Source organism: Pestalotiopsis fici (genome assembly GCF_000516985.1).
Source record: "Pestalotiopsis fici W106-1 unplaced genomic scaffold PFICI_Scf_1, whole genome shotgun sequence".
Lineage (NCBI taxonomy): Eukaryota > Fungi > Ascomycota > Sordariomycetes > Amphisphaeriales > Sporocadaceae > Pestalotiopsis > Pestalotiopsis fici.
In genome coordinates, this window is record NW_006917091.1 from 2,257,250 (window position 1) to 2,277,483 (window position 20,234).

Sequence of the window (20,234 nt, forward strand, 5' to 3'; positions counted from 1 at the left end):
TAGCTTCAGGAGGCTGTCTCTCGTGAATACATCCGGAATCAGATACTACTACTCTAACGCATTTACCTGAAAAGTCTGAGGCGCAAAAGAACTAGAGTCATCATCATCATCAACCTCAGGCATGAAATATGGGAGTTGGAACATAAGACATTCATCGGAATCATTGACATGAAAAATGAATGCAAAGCACTCAAGGATGAGAATGCTAGCCTGCAAAGGGCAAACCAACAGCCTCAAGAGAAACTCGTCAAGATTCTGCAAAACACCAATACCAACAAGAATCAAGGCAAGTTTGGTTTTGTCAGTCCAAGTCCTGAGCACGCACCGCAAACTCGGCAACCTCAATTAAGCGACGAGAACCGTCTTTGGCCACCTGGGGCCAAGGCTTTGGAGGAGGATTGAATATGAAGACACGGCCCGGCTGGAGACTCTAACCTAGGGAGGTCTAACTCTCATGTTCAAATAGGACGAAAGATCAAGACTATGCGAGTGTCGCGTAACCCTCGCTAACCCTGGACTACCATGACCCCACCACGACCCCACCATATGTATGAAGATAACCTTATCGCGCAGTTCTTGGTCAATTTGCAATCCTTGCACATATTTACTCCTCGAGGCGCGTGTCGCAATGTCAACCCCCAATGCTGCGCAGATTGAAGAGCCGCTCACCAGGAGTCAGCGCTTCAAGGAGACTCATCTGCTCGCACGCCATGGAAATTATCACCAGTATTATGCAAAGTTCCGCGCCCAAACGGTACCCGACGAGCGCCTCTCGATCCTCCCGTCCGATATCCTCCGCGATTCGCGCGTCCTCGACCTGGGCTGCAATGCTGGCAAGCTCACCTACGAGACCATGGTACACTGTGGCGCTATCGCGTCCGTCGGCGTCGACATTGACCCTTGGCTAATCGACCAAGCCAGGGCGACGTATCCAGACGGGCCCTGTACCTTTGAGCATTTCGACTTTGTCGACCGATCCGCCTATACCGGTACAGCGCTTGGAAAGTTTGACGTTGTCCTTCTCCTCTCCGTGACCAAGTGGATACATCTCAATAATGGCGATGCGGGCATGTTGGCTCTGTTTGAACATATCCACAACCTGCTCAACGAGGGTGGGCATCTAGTCGTCGAGCCTCAGCCGATGAGCAACTACCAGAGAGCTTCGAAAAGGAATAAGGAGTTGAGAGAGACATACAAGACCATCAAGATTCAGCCACCATTCGACGAGGAGTTGAAAGCACAAGGATTCGAAAGAGTTCTCGAGTCTGAAAGGGAAGAAGAGGGCTTCTCTAGGCCAGTCCATGTTTGGAAAAAGCTTTCTCCTTGATTTCATTACCACAGCCCAGCATGCTGAACGTGATGAGTAGCTGATCCCGCTATTCGGCTTGGTCGTCTGCACTGCCATGAAATGGTCCCAAGCATCCAATTTATGGCTGCAATCAAACCAGACATCTCGAGACCACTTTGTTACAAATCCCATTCCAGGCTACACTATTGCAGCCCATATCACAAGCAGCAACTATCATGAATAATGCTTGTGAGACTGACTTTAGGCAACAGAGCTGGCTAGCAGTTGCATCTGCCTTTGGCACTGCTGCGAACAATTGGAAAACCAATGGTCTAACAACTGAATCTAATCGCTGCCATCAGCCAGAATCTGGTCGAGCGGAGCTCTCCACCCCATGGTTTAGAGACATCCTGACAGCAATGGCGGGTGGTCCCAGATCAGAATATGGCGTATTGGCGTGCTTTCCATGGCGATGCGAGCCGTGTGATTATAATGGACAGACGCCAGGGCTGCTGCCTCCAGGTTTCTAAGCTGAATTTATAAAAAATTGTCAGACCGAAACCATGATAGCGCATGATTGAATACTGGTGGCCTTTAGCTAGCGAGCTAGGCCAGGTATGCAAGGAAACAATCATAGCATAGGTTGAAATATTTCCTCCATAGACCCAGAAACCTGCGTGCGCTTTTCTGGTCCAAAGTCGACTGGTCCGTAGCCGATTCCTGAAATATAATCTGGAATCTTGAAATCATCTCTGCGTTGATTTGGAATTGTTCCTCGGGCCGTAGGTTAGAGCTTCTCGTCGCAGCGGAAAGTTCACGAAAACCTGGCAGTTTCACCACAGAAAGCCGCGACATTTTGAACTACCGCATAGGCATACGGTCATATCTTTCTTCTTTGTCGGGTCTAGGGCATCGTTTTCCGAATCGTCGACCCCATCCACATAATCAAACGTCAATTCGTCACCCTTTGGTATGTCCACAATGGCGAACAAGGCAAGATCGTGAATATGTTTATCTGCATGGTCGCCGACTCTGGCAAAAATCCGCAGATTGGGATCGCAAGAGTGGTTGATGAATCTGGTCGGGCCTGACATGAATTCTCCGTCAACTTCGAGAGGCGGTCCTCTCAGCCTTTCGTCTGGCGAGTCTGGATCCGAGAATTTATCCAGGGCGAAGAGGTACACGTCCTTGCGCTGGGCAATATCGGACCGAGCTCTTCTACGGTCCGCCTCTTGGGGTGTGATGACCTCGCCAATGTACTTGTCGATGAATTGGCCTCTTTTGATGTCTACCATACTTCTGACGCCCCAGCCTCGGTTAGGGGTGCGGAAGATTTGCAGGGGAATTTGCCGGCCTCGTTCCACCACACGGTTTGGGCAGTCTGGACCACATGAGCAACCGTCGTGGCATTCGTATATGGGTTCCCGTGACTCGAGGACCTTGGACCGCAGGTGTCCCTTCTTTGTGCCGTGGGTATGGTATGCGTATGATTTTCGTTGCGTCAGGTCGCCATAGTCTCCGTCTTCCTCATCCACGTCCTCGGAGTCATACATCTCTTGCAGGCAGTGGCAGTCTCTGTATTGGCAATCCATGCCATCCTCGCAGTCGCAGCCGCTACGAAACTCGTCTTTGGTAGGCTCGACACCGGCGCCGAAGACGGAGTGGTCAATGAAGCGAAATTCAGGGTCGGGAACGATTTGGTCCATGCGGTTGATAATGGTGACCGGGAATTCGGGGTGAGTCTTGAAGCGGCGAATTTGGCACCAGTGACAATTTCTCTTTTCGGCCTCACGGCTCTGGAATGGGTCAGTGGCTTGACCGACGGGAAACAAGAGTTTTGCTATGTGCTACCAGCACAATGCAGGGGTAATATAAATTCTTACTGGCTTGCCGTGGTGGAAGAAGTGATGCTTGCTCCATTCCTCCATTGTCGAAGAGGAGGCTCGCAGCTTAGTTCAAGGGCTCGTGAGAATGTGTTGTCTGTATCAAAGAATTAGGCGTTGGTTTCCAGCTTGAAGTCGACATGTGTACCTACCTAGGTTAGCTCTCAATGTGCCTGCCAGTAGGAGGGACGCGTTGACGCGTTAAGTGATGGAAAGAGTCGAGCTACTGTAGTGGGGCAGCCACCCCAGAGTTCAACTTGAAATGGGTCGAGTGTCAAGGCCAGGCACTTGACATACATACCTACATTGTACCTTGATGTACCTAACAGCACACATAGTACTAATACATATGTATCTAGTAGATATTCCCTGTAACTTATTATGTACATTGATGGAACCTAGTTTTATATACTAGTACGACCGATATACACCACCACTTTTTATCAAAGTCCCTTTGACTTAGTAATTACATAAATGCCAGCTCATATGAATTCAAATAATGTACCGTGAGTATCCAACTCGGGAAATCGAAAGAAAAGAAAAAGAAAAACCCCCAAATCGCAAACCCAGAAATGATTCTTGTAACAGAACTCAAATGGCATCAGTTTGTGACTCTTTAAAAGTTTGAAGTCGGAGAGGCGCACATGATCAGATTTTCACAAAAAGTCCAATAACCCGATTCCGTCGAAGCGGTGGAGGGGACGTTTTTGACAGTCGCGATTGTCCCATTAATGGTTTGGCGGATGGCCCCCGTGGCTGCTCCCCAGGCATCCTTGATGGCATCTATCGCAGCCCCAGCCGCCCATACAGTCCAGCACCCAGCACGATATGCACCATAGCCAAGCACAATGGCCAAGGCACACCAGAGGAACATCTCCAACACTGTTCCGATTGAGCCGCTCGAGCCACTGTCTGATTGTGTTGCATTAGGAGTCCGAACGACGGGCTGCTGGGATCTGCTCGAGGAGCTGATCGTGCCATAATTGCCATGTGGTCTCGAGGCTGGCCTTGTAAATCTCTCTGCCCGCTGAGATTGGCCTCGACCAGTCGTCCGCCCACCAGCCCCGTGATGCGTTTGATGGCGAGTTGGCGCGCCCCCATGATTTGATATCCGTGGAATAGGCTGGTATCTGGTAGAGTTCGCCTGGCTAGGACTAATCTGGGCCCCATTGGACATGATCGAGGAGAGCAGATCATGTTGATGGAGGTCGGCCAGTGGCACTTCAAATCTGGCATATTCAATCAACTCTTGATAGGAATTCCGTGACAGCAAACACACATTGCCACTATTGCTATCATATGGACGGAATGACGACAGCTCCATTTCGCGCTTGTTCTCTGTATTGATATTTGATGATCTCCGTAAAGGCAAACTCGACACATCAAGGTATAGCAATTTACCATTGTCAGGATGCGCGGGACTAGGCGAAATTGGCAAATATCTCCCTCGGGCATGGGTAGATGTATATTTGGATGCCAGATCATTGCCGCCAAAGCTGGTAAGCTATTACTTTGTCAGTGCTCGCGATATCTGGACAAGTGTTTTTTTTTTTTTTTTTCCTGTAGCAGCTTGCCGTTAAAAACACGACCCTGCCATCTTGGGCGAGGGGCGACAGAATGACGATGGGATGGCCATAAAATCCATCATCGTGCCCGGAGTCAGGTTCATCTGCGTCCTTGGGAGGCAGCCAGCCGATATATCCTGCAAGATATGGTCGGTCGATTCGAGGCGTGCTGCGCGGGTGGCGACGTGCTGTCGGCGGCATGTCTGAAGATGAAAAGAAAAAAGGCTATTACTTTCTGCGATACTTTTGGCAGATAACTCTCCCCGACCTTCCACCTTGTTCCCAGAGGAATGATGGAAGTAAACGAAGTAGAGTAATGGTCAAAATGCCAGACTTTGGAAGGCCAGAGCCTCGTGAGGAGACTCAACCTTGGCGCCTAATACGGCCTGCTTTTCTGGCCAACTACAACCTTGCATCCTGATAAGCCTTGCATTCAAAGTCGTCCAGGCTGGGACCAACCAACTCCACAAGAGCTCTCGTCCCCCGTCCTCCGTGGGGTTTCATTGCGCGACTCATCCTTGGTTCGAGATGACAACCTCAGCTCCCGAAACATGGGCATCTCATCGCTGAGTCGCACAATTATATCGTCTTTGGATCCTTCTCTGACGTTCCTACAAAGAGAACAAACAGGTATACTATTAACCCTTGTTTTGAAATGTCTTAGTTGGCAGCACTGAGGGCTTAGCCACAATAGGTACTCCAACAATACGGGACCAATCATCGGAAGTGCAGGGGTTCAAGGGCTTGTAGTAGTGACGATCTGATATCAGGATCCGTGAAAGGCGCCTTCATCAACTTGATATACTCTGTCATCCCGACTACTATATATCATTTCATACTGTCGAAATCGGTCAGCTTCGGCGATAAGGTCATACTCATGGCGTTGGCAGCCAATCATGCAGTGGCTCGGACTTAAGACCAGCCATCAACCCAAACCTCTGCCTCTGCTTGGTCATTTTCAGATTACTGCATTGTAGCGAGCAGGTCTTACGTGACGACCTTTGGACGGAGATTGCGGAAAATCCGGATCTGAGGGTCAAGTTACGTAGAAACTTAAAAAGGGCCGATTGGAAAGTGGAATGTTGAATGGTATTTGCATTTCTTTAGCCAAGTCTTTCCTATCTCGATTAAACGTCAGACTCGATCCTATACCTGGTGAAATACCATTAGCCCCAAGATGACATCGAATCAAGGTTCCGTTCCTGAATTGCACCGCGCTCTCGTGGTCCGCGACGTCAATGTCGAACCCAAGGTTGAAACCATACCGGCCCCACAAGTACTGCCGGGCACGGCGGTCCTCCGGGTCCTTTCGGCGCCCATCTTGTCTTACATGAACGATCTCTTCATTGGCAACAAGCGCGGATATGAGTACCCTCTACCCATAGTGCCTGGTACTTCAGCGGTCTGCCGAGTTGCGTCTCTGGGGCCAGACGCCACCTCGTTGAAGGTTGGCCAGCTCGTGCTGTTTGATTGTTACATCCGCGCCCGCGATGCCCAGGGCGACGGACCAAAGAATTTCTTGAGCGCCATTACTGGCGGTTTCAGCGAGGCAAGCCAGAAGCTGATGCGCGACGGCGGAGTCCGCGACGGCGCCTTTGCCGAGTATGTGAGGGTACCTCTCGAGAATGTTTTTGTCCTGGACGAGCAGCGCCTCCTCGGAAGTCCTGAGCAGGGCGGCTTGGGTTTAGGTGTCCACGACGTTGGGGATATATATAAGCTCCTGGTTCCCTTTGGAGGGCTAACTAGCGTCGGCCTCAAACCTGGCGAAACGGTGCTCGTGAGTCCAGCTACCGGGCCTTTCGGCGGAGCTGCCTGTCTGGTTGCGTTGGCCATGGGCGCCAGAGTGCTGGCTTGGGGCCGGGATGAACAAGAACTCCAAAATATTGAGGGGAAACTACAGAATATCAACTCTGGGCGCTTTCGAGGGATGATCAAGACTGTGAAGATGCACAATGAACCCATCAAGGACACTGAGGCGATTAGGCTTGCCGCGGGCGGGCGTCCGATTGACGCCTATTTCGACATCTCGCCACCTCAAGCTACAGGATCTACACATTTCAAGACCGGCATTTTGTCTCTGAAGCACAGCGGTAGAGTCAGCATGATGGGCAGCTTGACCGACGACGCTGCCGTGCCATATACTTTCATCATGATCAATGATATTACGCTCAGAGGGAAATGGATGTACGACCGACACGATATCTTCTCGCTGATCAACATGGTAGAGCTTGGCCTCTTGAAGCTTGGCGGGGATGGAGGTTGCAGTACACCTGGCATCTTTGGCCTCGAAGAGTGGAAAAAAGGTTGGGACCTCGCCGAGGTAAAGAACAGTTTGGGTGAAAAGGTTATCATTAGCCCTTGAAATGGCACGCTTTTAAGAGTGATGCTCTCTACAAGCCACTAGCAGTCTTCGATCAACTGAGGTTCCGGGCGTTAACTTATTTTTCCACGTAGCCTTTTTACATCTATATTTTAGGTGGCCGGGTGTATCATATTGCAACTGCCATCTACCTTTGTGACCATACGGGTACTCATCTGCTGGGTTTTCGCGCCTCGAAACACCCCCGGAAATTTCTTAAATACTGGACGAAGTTACGGGAAGTCCATCTGCAATTTCCATATCATCGAGTGCTCTATATTCACTTTGAGACAAGTACAATTCTTGCGCATTACCAGCAATGTCACGGCAATATCTTTACCCACACCTCAATTATATTCCTAACTGGGCCAGCGAGCCAGGATTACTCCGGGGCTTTTTCCACGAGGAAATCGTCCAAATACTGGAAAATATAAGCACGGGCATTCCACCTGAAGGATGGGTGGACGATGGGATTGTACCTATGATGACCACCCTGCAGAGGGTTGAGTACGTCCTCAGCGCCGCTAACCGCACGATTTGGGTTCTGGGAGAAGAGGATACCATGGCTGATTTCAACGCATCTTTTTATGAGCTGCTTGCTCCCGAAATCCAACGAGAAGAATTATACGCTGAAGCCATAGATCGCCGACTGGACTCTCTCGACACTCTTGTCGCCATGATGTGCAGTACCAGAGGTGACGCAACGAGAATGCTGAAGCATTTCACCTTGTCAACGGTTGCGTACCTGATGAACTTTTCCGCCCGAACTACAGTCGCCAGACAAAAGTCAGAGTCTCAAAGATTACTATTGGAGTTGACCAACGAGAATCGAGGACCGGAGAGGCAAGGCCCTATGGCGAGGGCCAGGAACGCTCTTTGGGAGTTTCTTGGAAGATGGCTTGGCTGGTGAGGGAACTGATTGCAAGGTGCGATACGCGCAAACATTGTTTCAGTAAAGATGTTCTCCATGTCTGTCGTACTTGCTGCTCATCTGCCCGGAAGCTACTAGTCCCTGAATATTCTCAGATGAATACAGCCCCTTGCGAATTGTCAATTGTCTACAAAAGGAAATCGGACGCATACAACAAATAGCCATCATGATTGGACCACAAAATATTCTCCCAGTACTCTTTTCTAGGACCGGCTGGGTTCAAGGGTGGTTGGGTGAAATCGGATCAACAGAGAGTGTTTTTTATCTGTCCAAAGTCTCTTAGGTTTGAGGTCACTCTATTCTTGGCAAAATAATTTTTGGAATTCTTGCTTTGATTAGCCACAGAGCTTGGTGGATTGTCTGGTGGTTTGAGGAGGTAGCTTGGACATCATAATCGTTTCCCGGGGTATTAGGCCTCCAATGCTCGCACGAGAAAGTTGATAAACAGAATTGAAATATCATGTATCGATCTCTGTATCCGGCCATTTCTGTTGAAAGAGATTCACGACGCCTTATTATGCCGTCAGTGAAACCTTAGTGTGAAGCAATAATCTAGGGGGGCCTCTTATAAATAGGCTGGTTTCTCCTCTTGCACGATTAGCATGGACGACTGCAGTTCTTCCTGCCATAACACTCGCCATCCCACTGACAATCATAACCAAAGACATACTTCTAGACAATGACAAGAGATCATTCTGCCCCGCTTGACTTGGTCTTGTACACCGCCGTAGACCGCCGGGGCCACAAAGTTCAGATTTCTCTCACTTCCCCAGGAGACAGAAAGGTCAAAGGGCAAAAACAATGACAAGGCAGAAAGGCTTCAAAGCCTGCAGAAGTCGTCATTTACACCAAAGCCGCATTGACACCTCGCTAGGAGAGCAAGGTGTTGTACGATTCAGAGCCAGAGGCTCCAGAAAGAATACCTAAAATAGCAAAAGAGAATTGGGCAGTCTGCCATACCATTTGCTTGTGGCATCTCTTTTCTCAAGTGTTACAATGCCTTTCAAGGTAAGAGGTCGTATGCGCCATCCAATTTGAACTCTCTCGATTCTGCAAGATACAAACACAATAGGCAAAAATAGATTCAATACCGGGGTCAGTCTGGACAATATATTTACTGTGTAGTGTCATATGTAGTTTGAGGACCGCTTTCTGGATGCTGCTAATCATTGAATACTTCCGATTGGACGTCAGCGCCTCGTGGGGTATTTCAAGACATTGAAGCCATGCAAATATGCTTGCCTGAGCCGCTCTTCTACTACCATGTACACGATGGTAGTGGATATACGTACGGAGGAGTAGCGTATCTCGGACCATGGCCATGCATTTCAGCTTATCAGAACCATCCCCGGCTGACTGGCTCGGCTCCACAGCTGCATTGCCCAGCTCTACCATACCAAAGTGGGAAGGAGATACGGTGTCGCTCATCTCGGTGGACCAGGTTGACGGGTCTTGGTTCCTGCATGCAAACGGATTATTGTCGGACTCGCCAACAAACATTGAGAGTGTCGCGTGCCTCGTTGCCCAGTACGTCTTCTGCCCATGCCTTGAGCTGATGGAAACTGCATAAAGAGGAGGCCGGAGCCGCGCGCATCTATTTCAAAGTGCTGCGACCTCGGCCTCTTTCTTTCTTCACCTTGCCCTTTTTTAACTCTTGCTCGTGAGTCCTGTTTGTCGTCAATTGCCTGCCCTGTTCAGTGTTTACGAAGATTGGGTTTTGAGTCGCCATCATGCGCGCGTCCTCTTTCTTCACTGCTGGCGCCCTTGCCTTGGGCTCGGCCAACGCCCTCAACATCTTGATGAACAATGACGACGGCTTCGGAAGTGCCAATCTTCGGGAGTTTTACAAGGTGCTCAAGGCCAAGGGTCATAATGGTACGCTCCTCCTTGCTCGTGGCTGTTACCAAAAGCACTCTATATATGTATACTGACAACAACCCATAGTCTGGATTGTTGCGCCCGCTGTTCAGCAGAGCGGACAGGGAGGTCGATCGGACTTCACGACTTATCCCAACTTGACCTCACCGGCGCAGTACGACTTGATCCCAACCGGAGCACCGTCGGTCGGGCCAGATCCCGCAGACAGCCAGATCTGGTATTACAACGGGACGCCCGCAGCTTGTACCTTTGTCGCTCTGGACTATGTGCTGCCCAACTTTGCCAACTTCAGCGTCCCGGACTTGGTCGTCACGGGCCCCAACTACGGCACCAACCTCGGCGCCTTTGTCTGGACTTTGTCGGGTACTGCTGGCGCCGCCTACGCCGCAACCTCGAGATCCATTCCAGCCATTGCCTTCTCCGCGTCCAACTCGGCCGCCTCGTACAAGACCATCACCAACACCACCAACGAGTACACGTACGTGGCTGAACTATCAGGCCGCGTCGTGGACGCCTTTGTGTCATCGGCACCGGCGGGAGGACCCATTCTCCCCCTGGGTTACGGAGCCAATGTCAACTATCCTCGGCTGTACGCCAACTGGAGCTCGATGGACATTGTGCAGACGCGGTACACGGGCGGCGCCGAAACGGACGCGGCCGTGGCAGCTACGACGGCGGGCACCTTTACCTGGTCCAATTTGTCGCCGCGCAGCGCTGGCGTCAACACGTGCATCAATGGCGACTGTTCGCTGCCCGGCGAGACGGACACGGTCAGCGCCGGCAAAGTCTCCCTCAGCCTGTACACGATTGACTATAGTGCACCCAAAAACTGCAACACGACAGCTATCGTGCAACGACTAAAGCCTCTCACTGAGGCCTGAGCTGGCTGCTTTTCCCTTATTGGCTTGTAGGACTGTTTGAGGAATACCAAAAACGAAGCAAAGACGCAAAGTGGCTTGCTATTCCGTAATGATAATGTAGAAAAAAGAACTCAGACATATGAATTGAATGAGCGAGCAACATGACTTGAGAAACACTATACCTGGAGTGATGCAGCATGAGAGAAGTAAACCTGTTCAGCTTGAAGCATGCGAAGATATAGAGAAATGTATTGAACTATCAGGCGCAGCATGGTAAATAAAGATCCAATTCGTATTACCATCAGTCATATCGAAAGAGTCCAAACCAAAGAAAAAACAATAACTAAAAAGGGTATACTCGGGTCATGTATCCACACCGACACCGCTGGGGAAGTCAATCTCCCCTAACAACAAAAACGTTTCCCTCTTCAAATTCCGTAATAGTCCAGCCATCCATCATTGTGCATCAGCTCGTTCATTATCTCATTTCGTCGGTACCCCAAAATCAACCTGAACACCCTCAAAAGACATTATCGTCAATGTCAATGCTTTCCCACTTTTTCGCTGTCAATTTGCGGACCTTTTTGGTCGGGCTTCCTGTGTTTACCGTCCTGCTTTTCCGGGTGCTGCTTCTCGGCTCCTCGCCGCCATCGCTAACCTTGAGCTCCTGCAACCTGTTGTTCAATCCTGTCATGTCGTTTTTAATTCCAATAAAATCACCTCGTTCCGAGAGTGGTGTTCTTCTGCTTGGGGTCCGGGTTCCAAGCTCCTTCTTGAGTATGGAAACTTCCCTCGTGAGCCTCTCATTCTCCTGCTCAAGGTTTTCGATAAGGACGTTTTCCTTGTCCTCATCCTCTGGCTCTCCATCGCTGGAGATGGTCATACTGGCGCCCACACTTCTCGCCAAGACCTCCACCTTCTTGTCCCAGTGCTCTTCACCTCTCTCCTGCTCTAAACTCATGCTGACCTTTGACCTGGCCATCTCCAGTGCCAAGCGCTGCTCAAAGTCATTATAGCACTCTTCACGGATCTCCTGCTCGAGGTCAACCATGCGGTCTTCCATAGACGTCAAGTGTGCCTCGGCAGTCATGCGTGCCTCAGTCTCCCGCGCCAGATCTCTGTTGAGCTGATCAACCAATTCGGACAATCGAGCGATCTCCAAGGCCGCATTTTCCATGGTGGCACGCTCGCTGTCGGAAGCCGGACTGTAGACTCGGCGGTTGGCCGGTGGGCCAAACATGTTCGTCTTGAAGAAGGGCTTGCTCTGAGATATGGGGGATGAGAGAGGCGGACTACTACTAGGGCTGAATGGAGGCAGGCTTGGGTATGCCGGCTGCTGGCCGTTGAGTATGGTTGATGTGATTGACGGGATTCGAGGCACCGTAATCTCCCTAGCTAGAGCACTGTATCGCAAGATTTGTGATGTCGCGTTAAAGTCGCCCAGGGGATCCGCGGTCACAATCATGACTGCTTTTTGAGGGGGGCGGCGATGCCTGTGGGATTGTGAAAGTGATGGAGACGGGAAAGAATTCGAGAAGAGCAGTTCTGTCAACTTGCATTGCCGGAAAGGCACCAAGTTTGGCTATAGTCATGTTAGTCAGAAGCCTTCTGCGATTTCATATTCAAGACAAATTACCTTGCTCGTATTGCCAATGTCACTCTGCATCTGTAAGCACTGGCCCAGATACATTAGGCTCTCGTTGATCTTGCCTGCCTCCGCCAATGTGGCGCCCTGCGTTTTCGCGTCCCGCGCCCGCTCACTGCCTGCAAGGTCAACAATACTTAGGGTACTGCCATCCCAGGCGTCATTCGTTCGGTCCTTGCGGCGTTTCTTGACCTCAACACAAAAGAAACCGTGGCTTCTGGAAGACACGCTATTACTGCCAGTGCCTGCCACTCTTCGTTCGTGGAGACCGGCTTCCAGAACCATCAGTGCCTCCTTGAGATTTCCGCAGATGATCTTGCGTAGTCCAGCAACCACCTTGCGGTCTGATGACTGTTCGGTATACTTGAAGAGCAGTGGGCGGCGTCGGTATTCTTTCGTGATATTCGATCGGATTGCAGGCGTCAAGAGATCAAAGATGCGATCATTGTATACTTCGTACATGGAGATCAAGATTGCGTATTCTGCCGTAGGATCGCAGGAGGCGCGGATCGAGTCAATGTCGGGAGTTTGCGCCATTGCTGATGGCCTTGGTAGTCGCAGCCGCGGCGTTGGTGGTGGTGCTTGATCGCCCTTTACAGGAAATTTGTTAGATTTGGTTATGCTCTTTAGTTTTGAAGCTGAAGTTAGGGTCATGTAATGGTTCTTGTTCTGGAGGCCACGAGCCAACTCTGGCCGGGATGACGAAGACTTCTCGCCATTGGAAAGCATCTTGCTTTGATGCCTCGCACTTGGGGGCATTGGTGATTGTAGATGTATCTGATTCTCGTCTTCGTGACGAACAACCTGCGAACTGCCAGGACTATCAGGAAACGCCCCTGGCAGCTGAGGGAAATCCTGCCGTAGAGGTCCGTTGAAATCATGTTTGGGAGGGTGTCGTACCACCATTGGTGTAGTCGCTCTTGAAGCTCTGGATGTTCTGGATGTTCTCGCTGATGCGGCAAAGTCACTGTACACAGTCTCGAGAAAGGCTGGCGCTGCGAGAATGTTGGCCTCGGACGGATCCGACGCCGTGATGCTGGCTTCGAGTGCAGGGTTACCAGCGCAGTCGACCAAGGTAGGCTCTATTGAACGGAAAATGACATCGAGAGCTAGTTGTGTGAGACCGCGCTGCGTCTTGGAGCCGAGCATGGTATGCGTCTGTCAAGTTTTAGTATTATCCGACAGGCAAGAGTGCATCAGGGGAGAATATGGCGAACCTTTCCAGAGCCAGTCACACCCAGGGTCGCCAACAGTCCGTCTGTGCCATCTCCGCCGTGTGGTGCGAGGGCACCCTCGACCAGGGGCAAGACTCGAGTGCCTTGGAAGAGGTCAAGCTGCGTAGCATCTTCCTCAAAGACCTGGGTAAAGGCAAACTTCTCGATGGCGCGTCTACGATCATTTGGCGGGTTGAGTGTGATATGAGTCGGCGGTTGGGACTGCTCGGGCTCTTCGACGAGGAGGAATCGGTCAGGATTCGTCGTGCTTGCCGGTGCTGGTCGCAGTCGTAGATAGACCTGGAAGAGGCTCGCGCTCGCCGGTGATTTCGGCGGTGGCGGTGGAGGATCCATGATGCTTGTTGTTTGTGGTAAGTGTCTTGTTTTGTGGGTGTTGTCTTGTCTTGTCTTGCTTTGATAGGACAAGCAGTGTGTGGAGCAAGTGGAAAAGAGCGACGTGTGCTGCAAGATGAAGTTGCAGAAGTTGGTGAACTATGAATGTTGTATGGCATTCACAAGGAAATCGAATTTCCAAATCACGAATGGTCCAGAAGGGTACTAGCGCTATTGACTTGGGCGGCCGTCGATGAGATCGTTGCTAGCGGCAACGTAGCCGATGCGATAAGATAAGCTAATTGAGTTGCAAGCCTGTTTTTTATGGGGTCTCCACAAAGGGACCTTGGGGGACCTCAATTCCGCCCAATCCGCCCGCTTGCCCGCCGCTCGGGCCGCCCAAGGGAATAAAAATGTCTTGCCCTGTTCCAGATTTGCACGGTTTGTGCCTGGACAGACCGGGACCTAGCCAGAATTGGGCGGTATGCTCCGTATTCCGTGTGTTCAGAAATACTACTCCGTACATACCTACCTTTCTACCTACAACCCGTGCAGCATCGTCTTACTCTATGTACATTTGTATTACTATGTGGCTTGGCATAGGGGTAAAGATTCATTTCTTTCGCCAGCCCTCCGAATGCCACGGTTTCAAAATGTTCCAGTATCAATGATAGGATTCACTGTGTATAAAGTATGCTGAAAATCATAATACTCTGTACACCAGTTAACAATTCAAATTATGTGCATGGGCTCAGGACGAGGAGGGGAGGGGGAAAATTGAAAACGGCTTGGAATATGGACCGAGTCATCATCTAGCAGCTGGCTTGGCCAGTCTGTTGGCGGCATCTTACTGACAAAAAAATAACTAAAAATGCTGCATGATTGGTCTATCTGCAGATTGCTCTGGACCGGGTTCTTGTGAGTCAAAAGCCTATTCGAGACGATGACTACCTACATCCAATCCTACTGTGCCACCATCAATGGATTACGGCGCAGATTGCTGCCTCGATTCTGTTCGTTGTCCTCTTTCTAATGCAGCGTATTGCTTACATGTTCCCGGTAGTAGAGGTGGGTAGGATGAGAGCGGACAGAAGAAAGATTGCATCATGGTTGGCACTAGTTGTTGCAAGAGGAGCAATGTCAATCAAGCCAAGATGCTAGCAGACAAGTTTTCGACTTCAAATCTGCACTCGCTGTATGCACATGCCTCCAGCATACGTTCGGTAATAAGGTTGGATGAGGAGATTGGTCGTGTGCTTGCCGAAGCTTACTGACCTCTTGGCACTAATGTAGGAGAGAGTCTCTGGATTTACAACTATGGCGTAGAATTCGGGAATATCGAAGTACGCAGCAAGTCGGAAACCAAAGGGGGAGAGACCGAGGGGGGAAGAACAAAAGAAGAAGAAGAAGCCCCAGCTCTACATACACAGTAGTACATAGTACGTATAGACAAATTCAGCACTTCAGTTTGGAATGACGATGAGGGGCAGTTTGATTGCTCGATTGCCTCGACGAACTTTTCGCCCACTTCGCGCGAAATGGCGACACACGTCACAGCTCGGTAGGTTCCAGGTGAGGGGCATGATGAGTGGGTCAGGGTCCTGGGGAGGAATGGGCTAAGGGAGCGAGGACAAGAAAAAAAAAAAAAACTTTCGAATGTCAATCTTCACACGGGATTGTCGGAATTTCGCCAAGATACAATTGGTTAATGCAACAAGATCCGGAGGATCGTATACAACATACTGCACGGCAGACGCTTCTCTAACTATGCAATGTGTAATGGATAGAGTTGAATCATCACTGGCGCTGTTTATTGCCATTGGGTGGCTGCCGGTGAAATGCAGCATGTAGATGGATGCTGAAGTATAAAGTCACATAAGGGTCTAAAAGTATGAAATTATTAGAGCGGCTAGCAATCATAGACAAGGACGGTTTTAGCATGCTGCGCCTACTGAGGCATTTCCGCATCATTGTTGCTTGCTGTGATTGTTATTAATGCCAGTGGATTTGCCCATGAGAGTTACGACTGCCTTTAGAGAGAGCAGTTGGGCTCTAGATGCTTGGATCCAAGAACGTGGTTTAATATTGCTGAACTACAAGACGGCCGTAGCTTGAAGAGGCCATCTCGAATGTCGTCCGTCTTCTTGCCTCGTTTGTCATGTACGCACCCGCTTTCTATTCTGATGACTGTCAAGATCGCCTTATTGGTCTCTCCATTACTCGCTTATGTATCGCCCGCCCGTTGACCTGCATGTGGACTATGGTGGGCGCATACGTGTTGCAGTACTGCATAAATGAAATGAGCCGGCCATGAGACCAAAAGACCTCCCCCCTCCGGCTGGGATCAGCACATGTCTCTGCGGAACCTGAGAATCTCCTCATCTTCCCCAACCTGCATATCCCAAACTCTACATGGGTTTCCGTGTGTCAATGGTCACTCATTTTGGAGGCTATGACTCCCACTTGTGGTCCGTTTGGCAGGCGACCTATTCGTCACCCAGGAGCGGAGACTTGGCTTCTGACATTCCAGCCCAGATGATCGTTGCTAAAGGTGGAGTCGTCTATTAGTCGTGCAGCGAGAAATATCGAGAAAAATCTGTAGCGGCCAGAAGCCGATAGACAGGCGAGCTTGGCGAGACAGGACTATGAAGGCGCGAAAAAAAAAAAAAAAAAAAAAATTTAATGCATACATGCAATTGACTACAGAGATTGTATTATTGGATGTTTACGGGGCCTGCGGAGCCGTGGTGACGGCGTACCCGCCCGGCTATATTCACTTGAGAAATCTGCAGTGTCTGGGGCTGGTATTTATCTCGTTCGACTGAAGCATGGAAGAAGCCTGGTCAGATCAGGTTCCATCTTGACCAATTCCCATCCTCGCCTGCACAGTACAGAGTTATGTAGCTTGTTTCCTACCACTCCTAAATGGGAACAGATGCAACCTGAGCAGCAATCCCAGGATAGTGATAATGACTAGCGGTTGCAGGGCTTTTTACTCTCCTTGGGCGAATTGACATGGTCCAACCCTTCAAATGCAAGAATAAGATGTAGTATACATACCAGTATGAAGCTTGACGCTCAAGTGCTATTCATACGCTTGAATTATTCAAATGGATCAACGGCCATGAACAGCGAGAGAGAAAAAAAGTTACGAGGCTCCAAAATGGCGGTGACGCATTTCCCCATCAGGAAAGGTTGGTCTCAGCTTGGGCCAGACGAATCAGAGCCGCCGACCCCACCACCGAGAAAAAAAAAGTTTGGAGCAAATATCTATTCTAGCAGCGCCGGACCTTGGACTTGGACGTTTCCCTCCCCTCTTCTCCAGACCATTTACACAATCTATCCCATCAAGACAACGAAGTCGCACGATCCCATCACAGAAACCAAGTCCAGTCACCCAATACCAAACTTCGTCGAGAATCATGCCTTCGGCCGTCGCTGAGCTGTAAATTCCCACTACGGGACGTGTCGTTTTCCCCTGGCATGTCCCGTAGTCCGTCAGTTCTCCGAGATATTCAACAACAATCCGACCTCGACGAAGTTGCCCATACAGACTGCCACTGTAAACCAGTGTGTCCCTTCGAAGAAAACACGATCCGGACCACCGCTTCACTCCCAGTCTGCAATACACAACAACGACTGCGCATCTGGCCCACTGACCCGGGCTCGCACCACTTTTCAAAGATTTCCACGGCTCCAGTTGCTCCTGCAAACCATAGTCCCTAGTCCCGCTTCTGGATCCTCTCTCTCTCCCCATATCACCCATCCACACGCCACTCAGCTCCCCCTTCGTGAACCATTGATATACCACACTACTATACGGCTCACATCGTACTCGACCACACTGCAGCAATCATTTGCAATCGTTTCCTTTCAGTTTTATACACACATCCTTCAAGGGTAGTAGCTTCCTTTCGAGAGCATTTCAGGCCTCAACACCCGTTTGTCTAGAACTCGACCGACCTCGAGAACATACCCCTGCCCACCCCCTGCATAACCCACTCGTATACCTCTTCTGGCTGGAACGACACAATGTCAAAGAACGCACGCCAAAAACCGCCCGTCACCCCTGTCAAGCCGTCAAAGCGTCGGGCCTCCGACTCTTCGTCGTCGCTCGACAGTTTGTCCGACTTGTCTGATAGCGATGGTTACTCGGCTGTCGGTGGCATCAGTGACTCTGATGAGGATGAGGAAGATGTGATCGCGGCCGAGGAGAGTCATATTCTCGACGATGATGAACAGGCCATCCCTAGCAATCATGGCTCTCCTTGGCCGTCGACGGAAGAGGCAGCAGAGGAAGGAGATGATGAGGATGAAGATGACGACTCTGATGATGATGAAGAAGAAGAAGACGAGGACGACGAGGATGACGAAGCTGCTGATCAGACTGAATGGGAGGGCTTCATGTCAGAAGGCCACGACGCCACCGACGCATCTATCACAACTCAGGAGGTTACCGAGAGAAGGGTTCGCTTTGCAGGCGTTCCCGATTCTGACGGCGATACAACAGAGACCGACGATGGCATTGACAGCATATTTCCCGACATTTTTGTCGACCAGAGTTCTCTCGACCCAACGTTTCGTCGTGAGATTGAGAATGACTATGACAACTCTTCCGATTCTGGTTCTTTCTGGGACCTACACGGCAGTTTGGGGGATGACATGTATATGGGTAACTTGGAGAATGTACCATATACCTCTTTTGAGTCGGATAGTACCCCTGTCGCTACTCCCATGACCAATCATGACCCATCCACCGCCATGTCGACTCCCGTTGCCTCTCCCCAAAAGGAGGACGACGATGACATGTCTGACGGGTACCAATGTAAGTCACATGCGTCGATACCATTCATAACGCTGCTAATATCGTCTCGGAAGCCGATGGAGAGGATGGCGGTGACACCACAGACGAGGATGAGGAACCAGCCAAACAACCCTTGCCGCAGCGAACACGTCGTGAGACGCCTAGCCAGTCATCAGACACGGATGTGCTCTCTTTGATGCGACGCCACCGTGGTAGACCTCGCGTGGGCAGATTCAACCTTGATAGTGACGGGAAGAAACCCATTGCTGTCGTGAACCCTCGGACTGGCAAGTTGATGATCTTCACCCCTCAACGGCTCAGTCGCCTGGATCTGTCCCCCGAAGCCTTCAATTTCAATTTCGCTCCAGACTTTCTGTTTGCCGAACATGACTTCAGCCAGTCATCCTCGATATTAAGTAACTCCGGGAACCTCATGATGGGAGCGATGGTCTCATCGAATACCTTTGGTGATTTCATGAACGGTACACAGGCTGTTGGCCCTGCGGAGGCTTTCATGCCTCCAGTTAGCGCACTTGAGGATATCTCCGAGGAGGAAGAGTACGATGAATTCGAGGAGGATCATGATGAGCAGCGTCTCAAGCTCGATGACTTCTTGGATATTGAAGACTTTGATGCCGACCAAGGCACCGGGTTTGATGATGAAGATCAATACTGGACGACTCCCCACCGCCACGAAACACCAGGAGACGATGTGAACCCGCTTCTGGACCATAGTCATTTACTCAACAATTCACATCTTGCCGGCGCCTTTCGCCGTGATCAGCAAACACATCAGCTGCTGCGGAGTGGCAAGGCAACGCGCGAATCCTTGGCATTTTCGGGACCCCTCCACCACGGTACGCTTCGCGGTATCAAGGATGGTCGAATTCCCAGCACCAACATTCCTATCTCGCCAATGCGCAAGCACAAGCGCAACATGTCGGATGCCGCCAGCAGTCCCCTGGCGGGCGCTTCGCAAAAGCGAAAATCGTCGTCTGGGCAATACTTTGGTCACAAAAGGCAACGGAGTATCCCCGATGTGGAGTTACTTACGTTGCAATGAGTCCATTGTCCTCTCATTCGCCATTTTCTAATACGCTTATGGACGGCATGACCTGAAAATAGTCATCCCTGGCCAAATATTATTTCATATTACTGTTATTCGTCTCTTTTCACGTGATGATCTTTCTCTCTATCTCTCTTTCCTTATCGTGCGTGGCAGTCTTAGACTTGGTCCGTGGTGGACTAGACAAAACATATGCTTGGCTGATGCCGTGACCCAACCGCCTAGCTGGTAAAACAAAAAGTGGTTTCCTTGGGATAATGCAGGAGCCAATGATAGCGTTGATTTTAATGAATTCAATGGTCTGGTCGTCTATTTTAGCGACCAAGCTTAGCTGAAGAACAAGACGCAGACCAGCGACACCTATCTGCTTGGGTAGGAAATCAATTCCTTCCGGCAGAAAACGCGTGT

General features: G+C 50.4%; 8 protein-coding genes across 8 annotated transcripts; 5 read left to right on the forward strand and 3 right to left on the reverse strand.

Moving 5' to 3' along the window:
- Positions 1 to 628: 628 nt before the first annotated feature.
- Positions 629 to 1,327, forward strand: PFICI_00681 (uncharacterized protein; the record flags this gene model as incomplete). The annotated part of the gene is made up of 1 exon (XM_007829262.1): positions 629 to 1,327. The coding sequence occupies one exon, from the start codon at positions 629 to 631 to the stop codon at positions 1,325 to 1,327; it is 699 nt and encodes a 232-aa protein (XP_007827453.1).
- Positions 1,328 to 2,121: 794 nt separating this feature from the next.
- Positions 2,122 to 3,216, reverse strand: PFICI_00682 (Histone-lysine N-methyltransferase, H3 lysine-9 specific dim-5; the record flags this gene model as incomplete). Its single annotated transcript, XM_007829263.1, has 2 exons — positions 2,122 to 3,084; positions 3,172 to 3,216. 2 exons carry the CDS (start codon positions 3,214 to 3,216, stop codon positions 2,122 to 2,124), a joined length of 1,008 nt encoding a protein of 335 aa, XP_007827454.1.
- Positions 3,217 to 3,787: 571 nt separating this feature from the next.
- On the reverse strand, positions 3,788 to 4,937 carry PFICI_00683 (uncharacterized protein; the record flags this gene model as incomplete). Its single annotated transcript, XM_007829264.1, has 2 exons — positions 3,788 to 4,675; positions 4,761 to 4,937. 2 exons carry the CDS (start codon positions 4,935 to 4,937, stop codon positions 3,788 to 3,790), a joined length of 1,065 nt encoding a protein of 354 aa, XP_007827455.1.
- A 976-nt stretch (positions 4,938 to 5,913) lies between these two features.
- On the forward strand, positions 5,914 to 7,098 carry PFICI_00684 (uncharacterized protein; the record flags this gene model as incomplete). Its single annotated transcript, XM_007829265.1, has 1 exon — positions 5,914 to 7,098. The coding sequence occupies one exon, from the start codon at positions 5,914 to 5,916 to the stop codon at positions 7,096 to 7,098; it is 1,185 nt and encodes a 394-aa protein (XP_007827456.1).
- Positions 7,099 to 7,414: 316 nt separating this feature from the next.
- PFICI_00685 (uncharacterized protein) lies at positions 7,415 to 8,005 on the forward strand (the record flags this gene model as incomplete). Its single annotated transcript, XM_007829266.1, has 1 exon — positions 7,415 to 8,005. One exon carries the CDS (start codon positions 7,415 to 7,417, stop codon positions 8,003 to 8,005), a length of 591 nt encoding a protein of 196 aa, XP_007827457.1.
- A 1,751-nt stretch (positions 8,006 to 9,756) lies between these two features.
- Positions 9,757 to 10,785, forward strand: PFICI_00686 (uncharacterized protein; the record flags this gene model as incomplete). Its single annotated transcript, XM_007829267.1, has 2 exons — positions 9,757 to 9,901; positions 9,971 to 10,785. The coding sequence occupies 2 exons, from the start codon at positions 9,757 to 9,759 to the stop codon at positions 10,783 to 10,785; spliced, it is 960 nt and encodes a 319-aa protein (XP_007827458.1).
- A 499-nt stretch (positions 10,786 to 11,284) lies between these two features.
- PFICI_00687 (uncharacterized protein) lies at positions 11,285 to 13,977 on the reverse strand (the record flags this gene model as incomplete). The annotated part of the gene is made up of 3 exons (XM_007829268.1): positions 11,285 to 12,346; positions 12,401 to 13,567; positions 13,627 to 13,977. 3 exons carry the CDS (start codon positions 13,975 to 13,977, stop codon positions 11,285 to 11,287), a joined length of 2,580 nt encoding a protein of 859 aa, XP_007827459.1.
- A 4,011-nt stretch (positions 13,978 to 17,988) lies between these two features.
- On the forward strand, positions 17,989 to 19,823 carry PFICI_00688 (uncharacterized protein; the record flags this gene model as incomplete). Its single annotated transcript, XM_007829269.1, has 2 exons — positions 17,989 to 18,781; positions 18,835 to 19,823. 2 exons carry the CDS (start codon positions 17,989 to 17,991, stop codon positions 19,821 to 19,823), a joined length of 1,782 nt encoding a protein of 593 aa, XP_007827460.1.
- Positions 19,824 to 20,234: the final 411 nt, after the last annotated feature.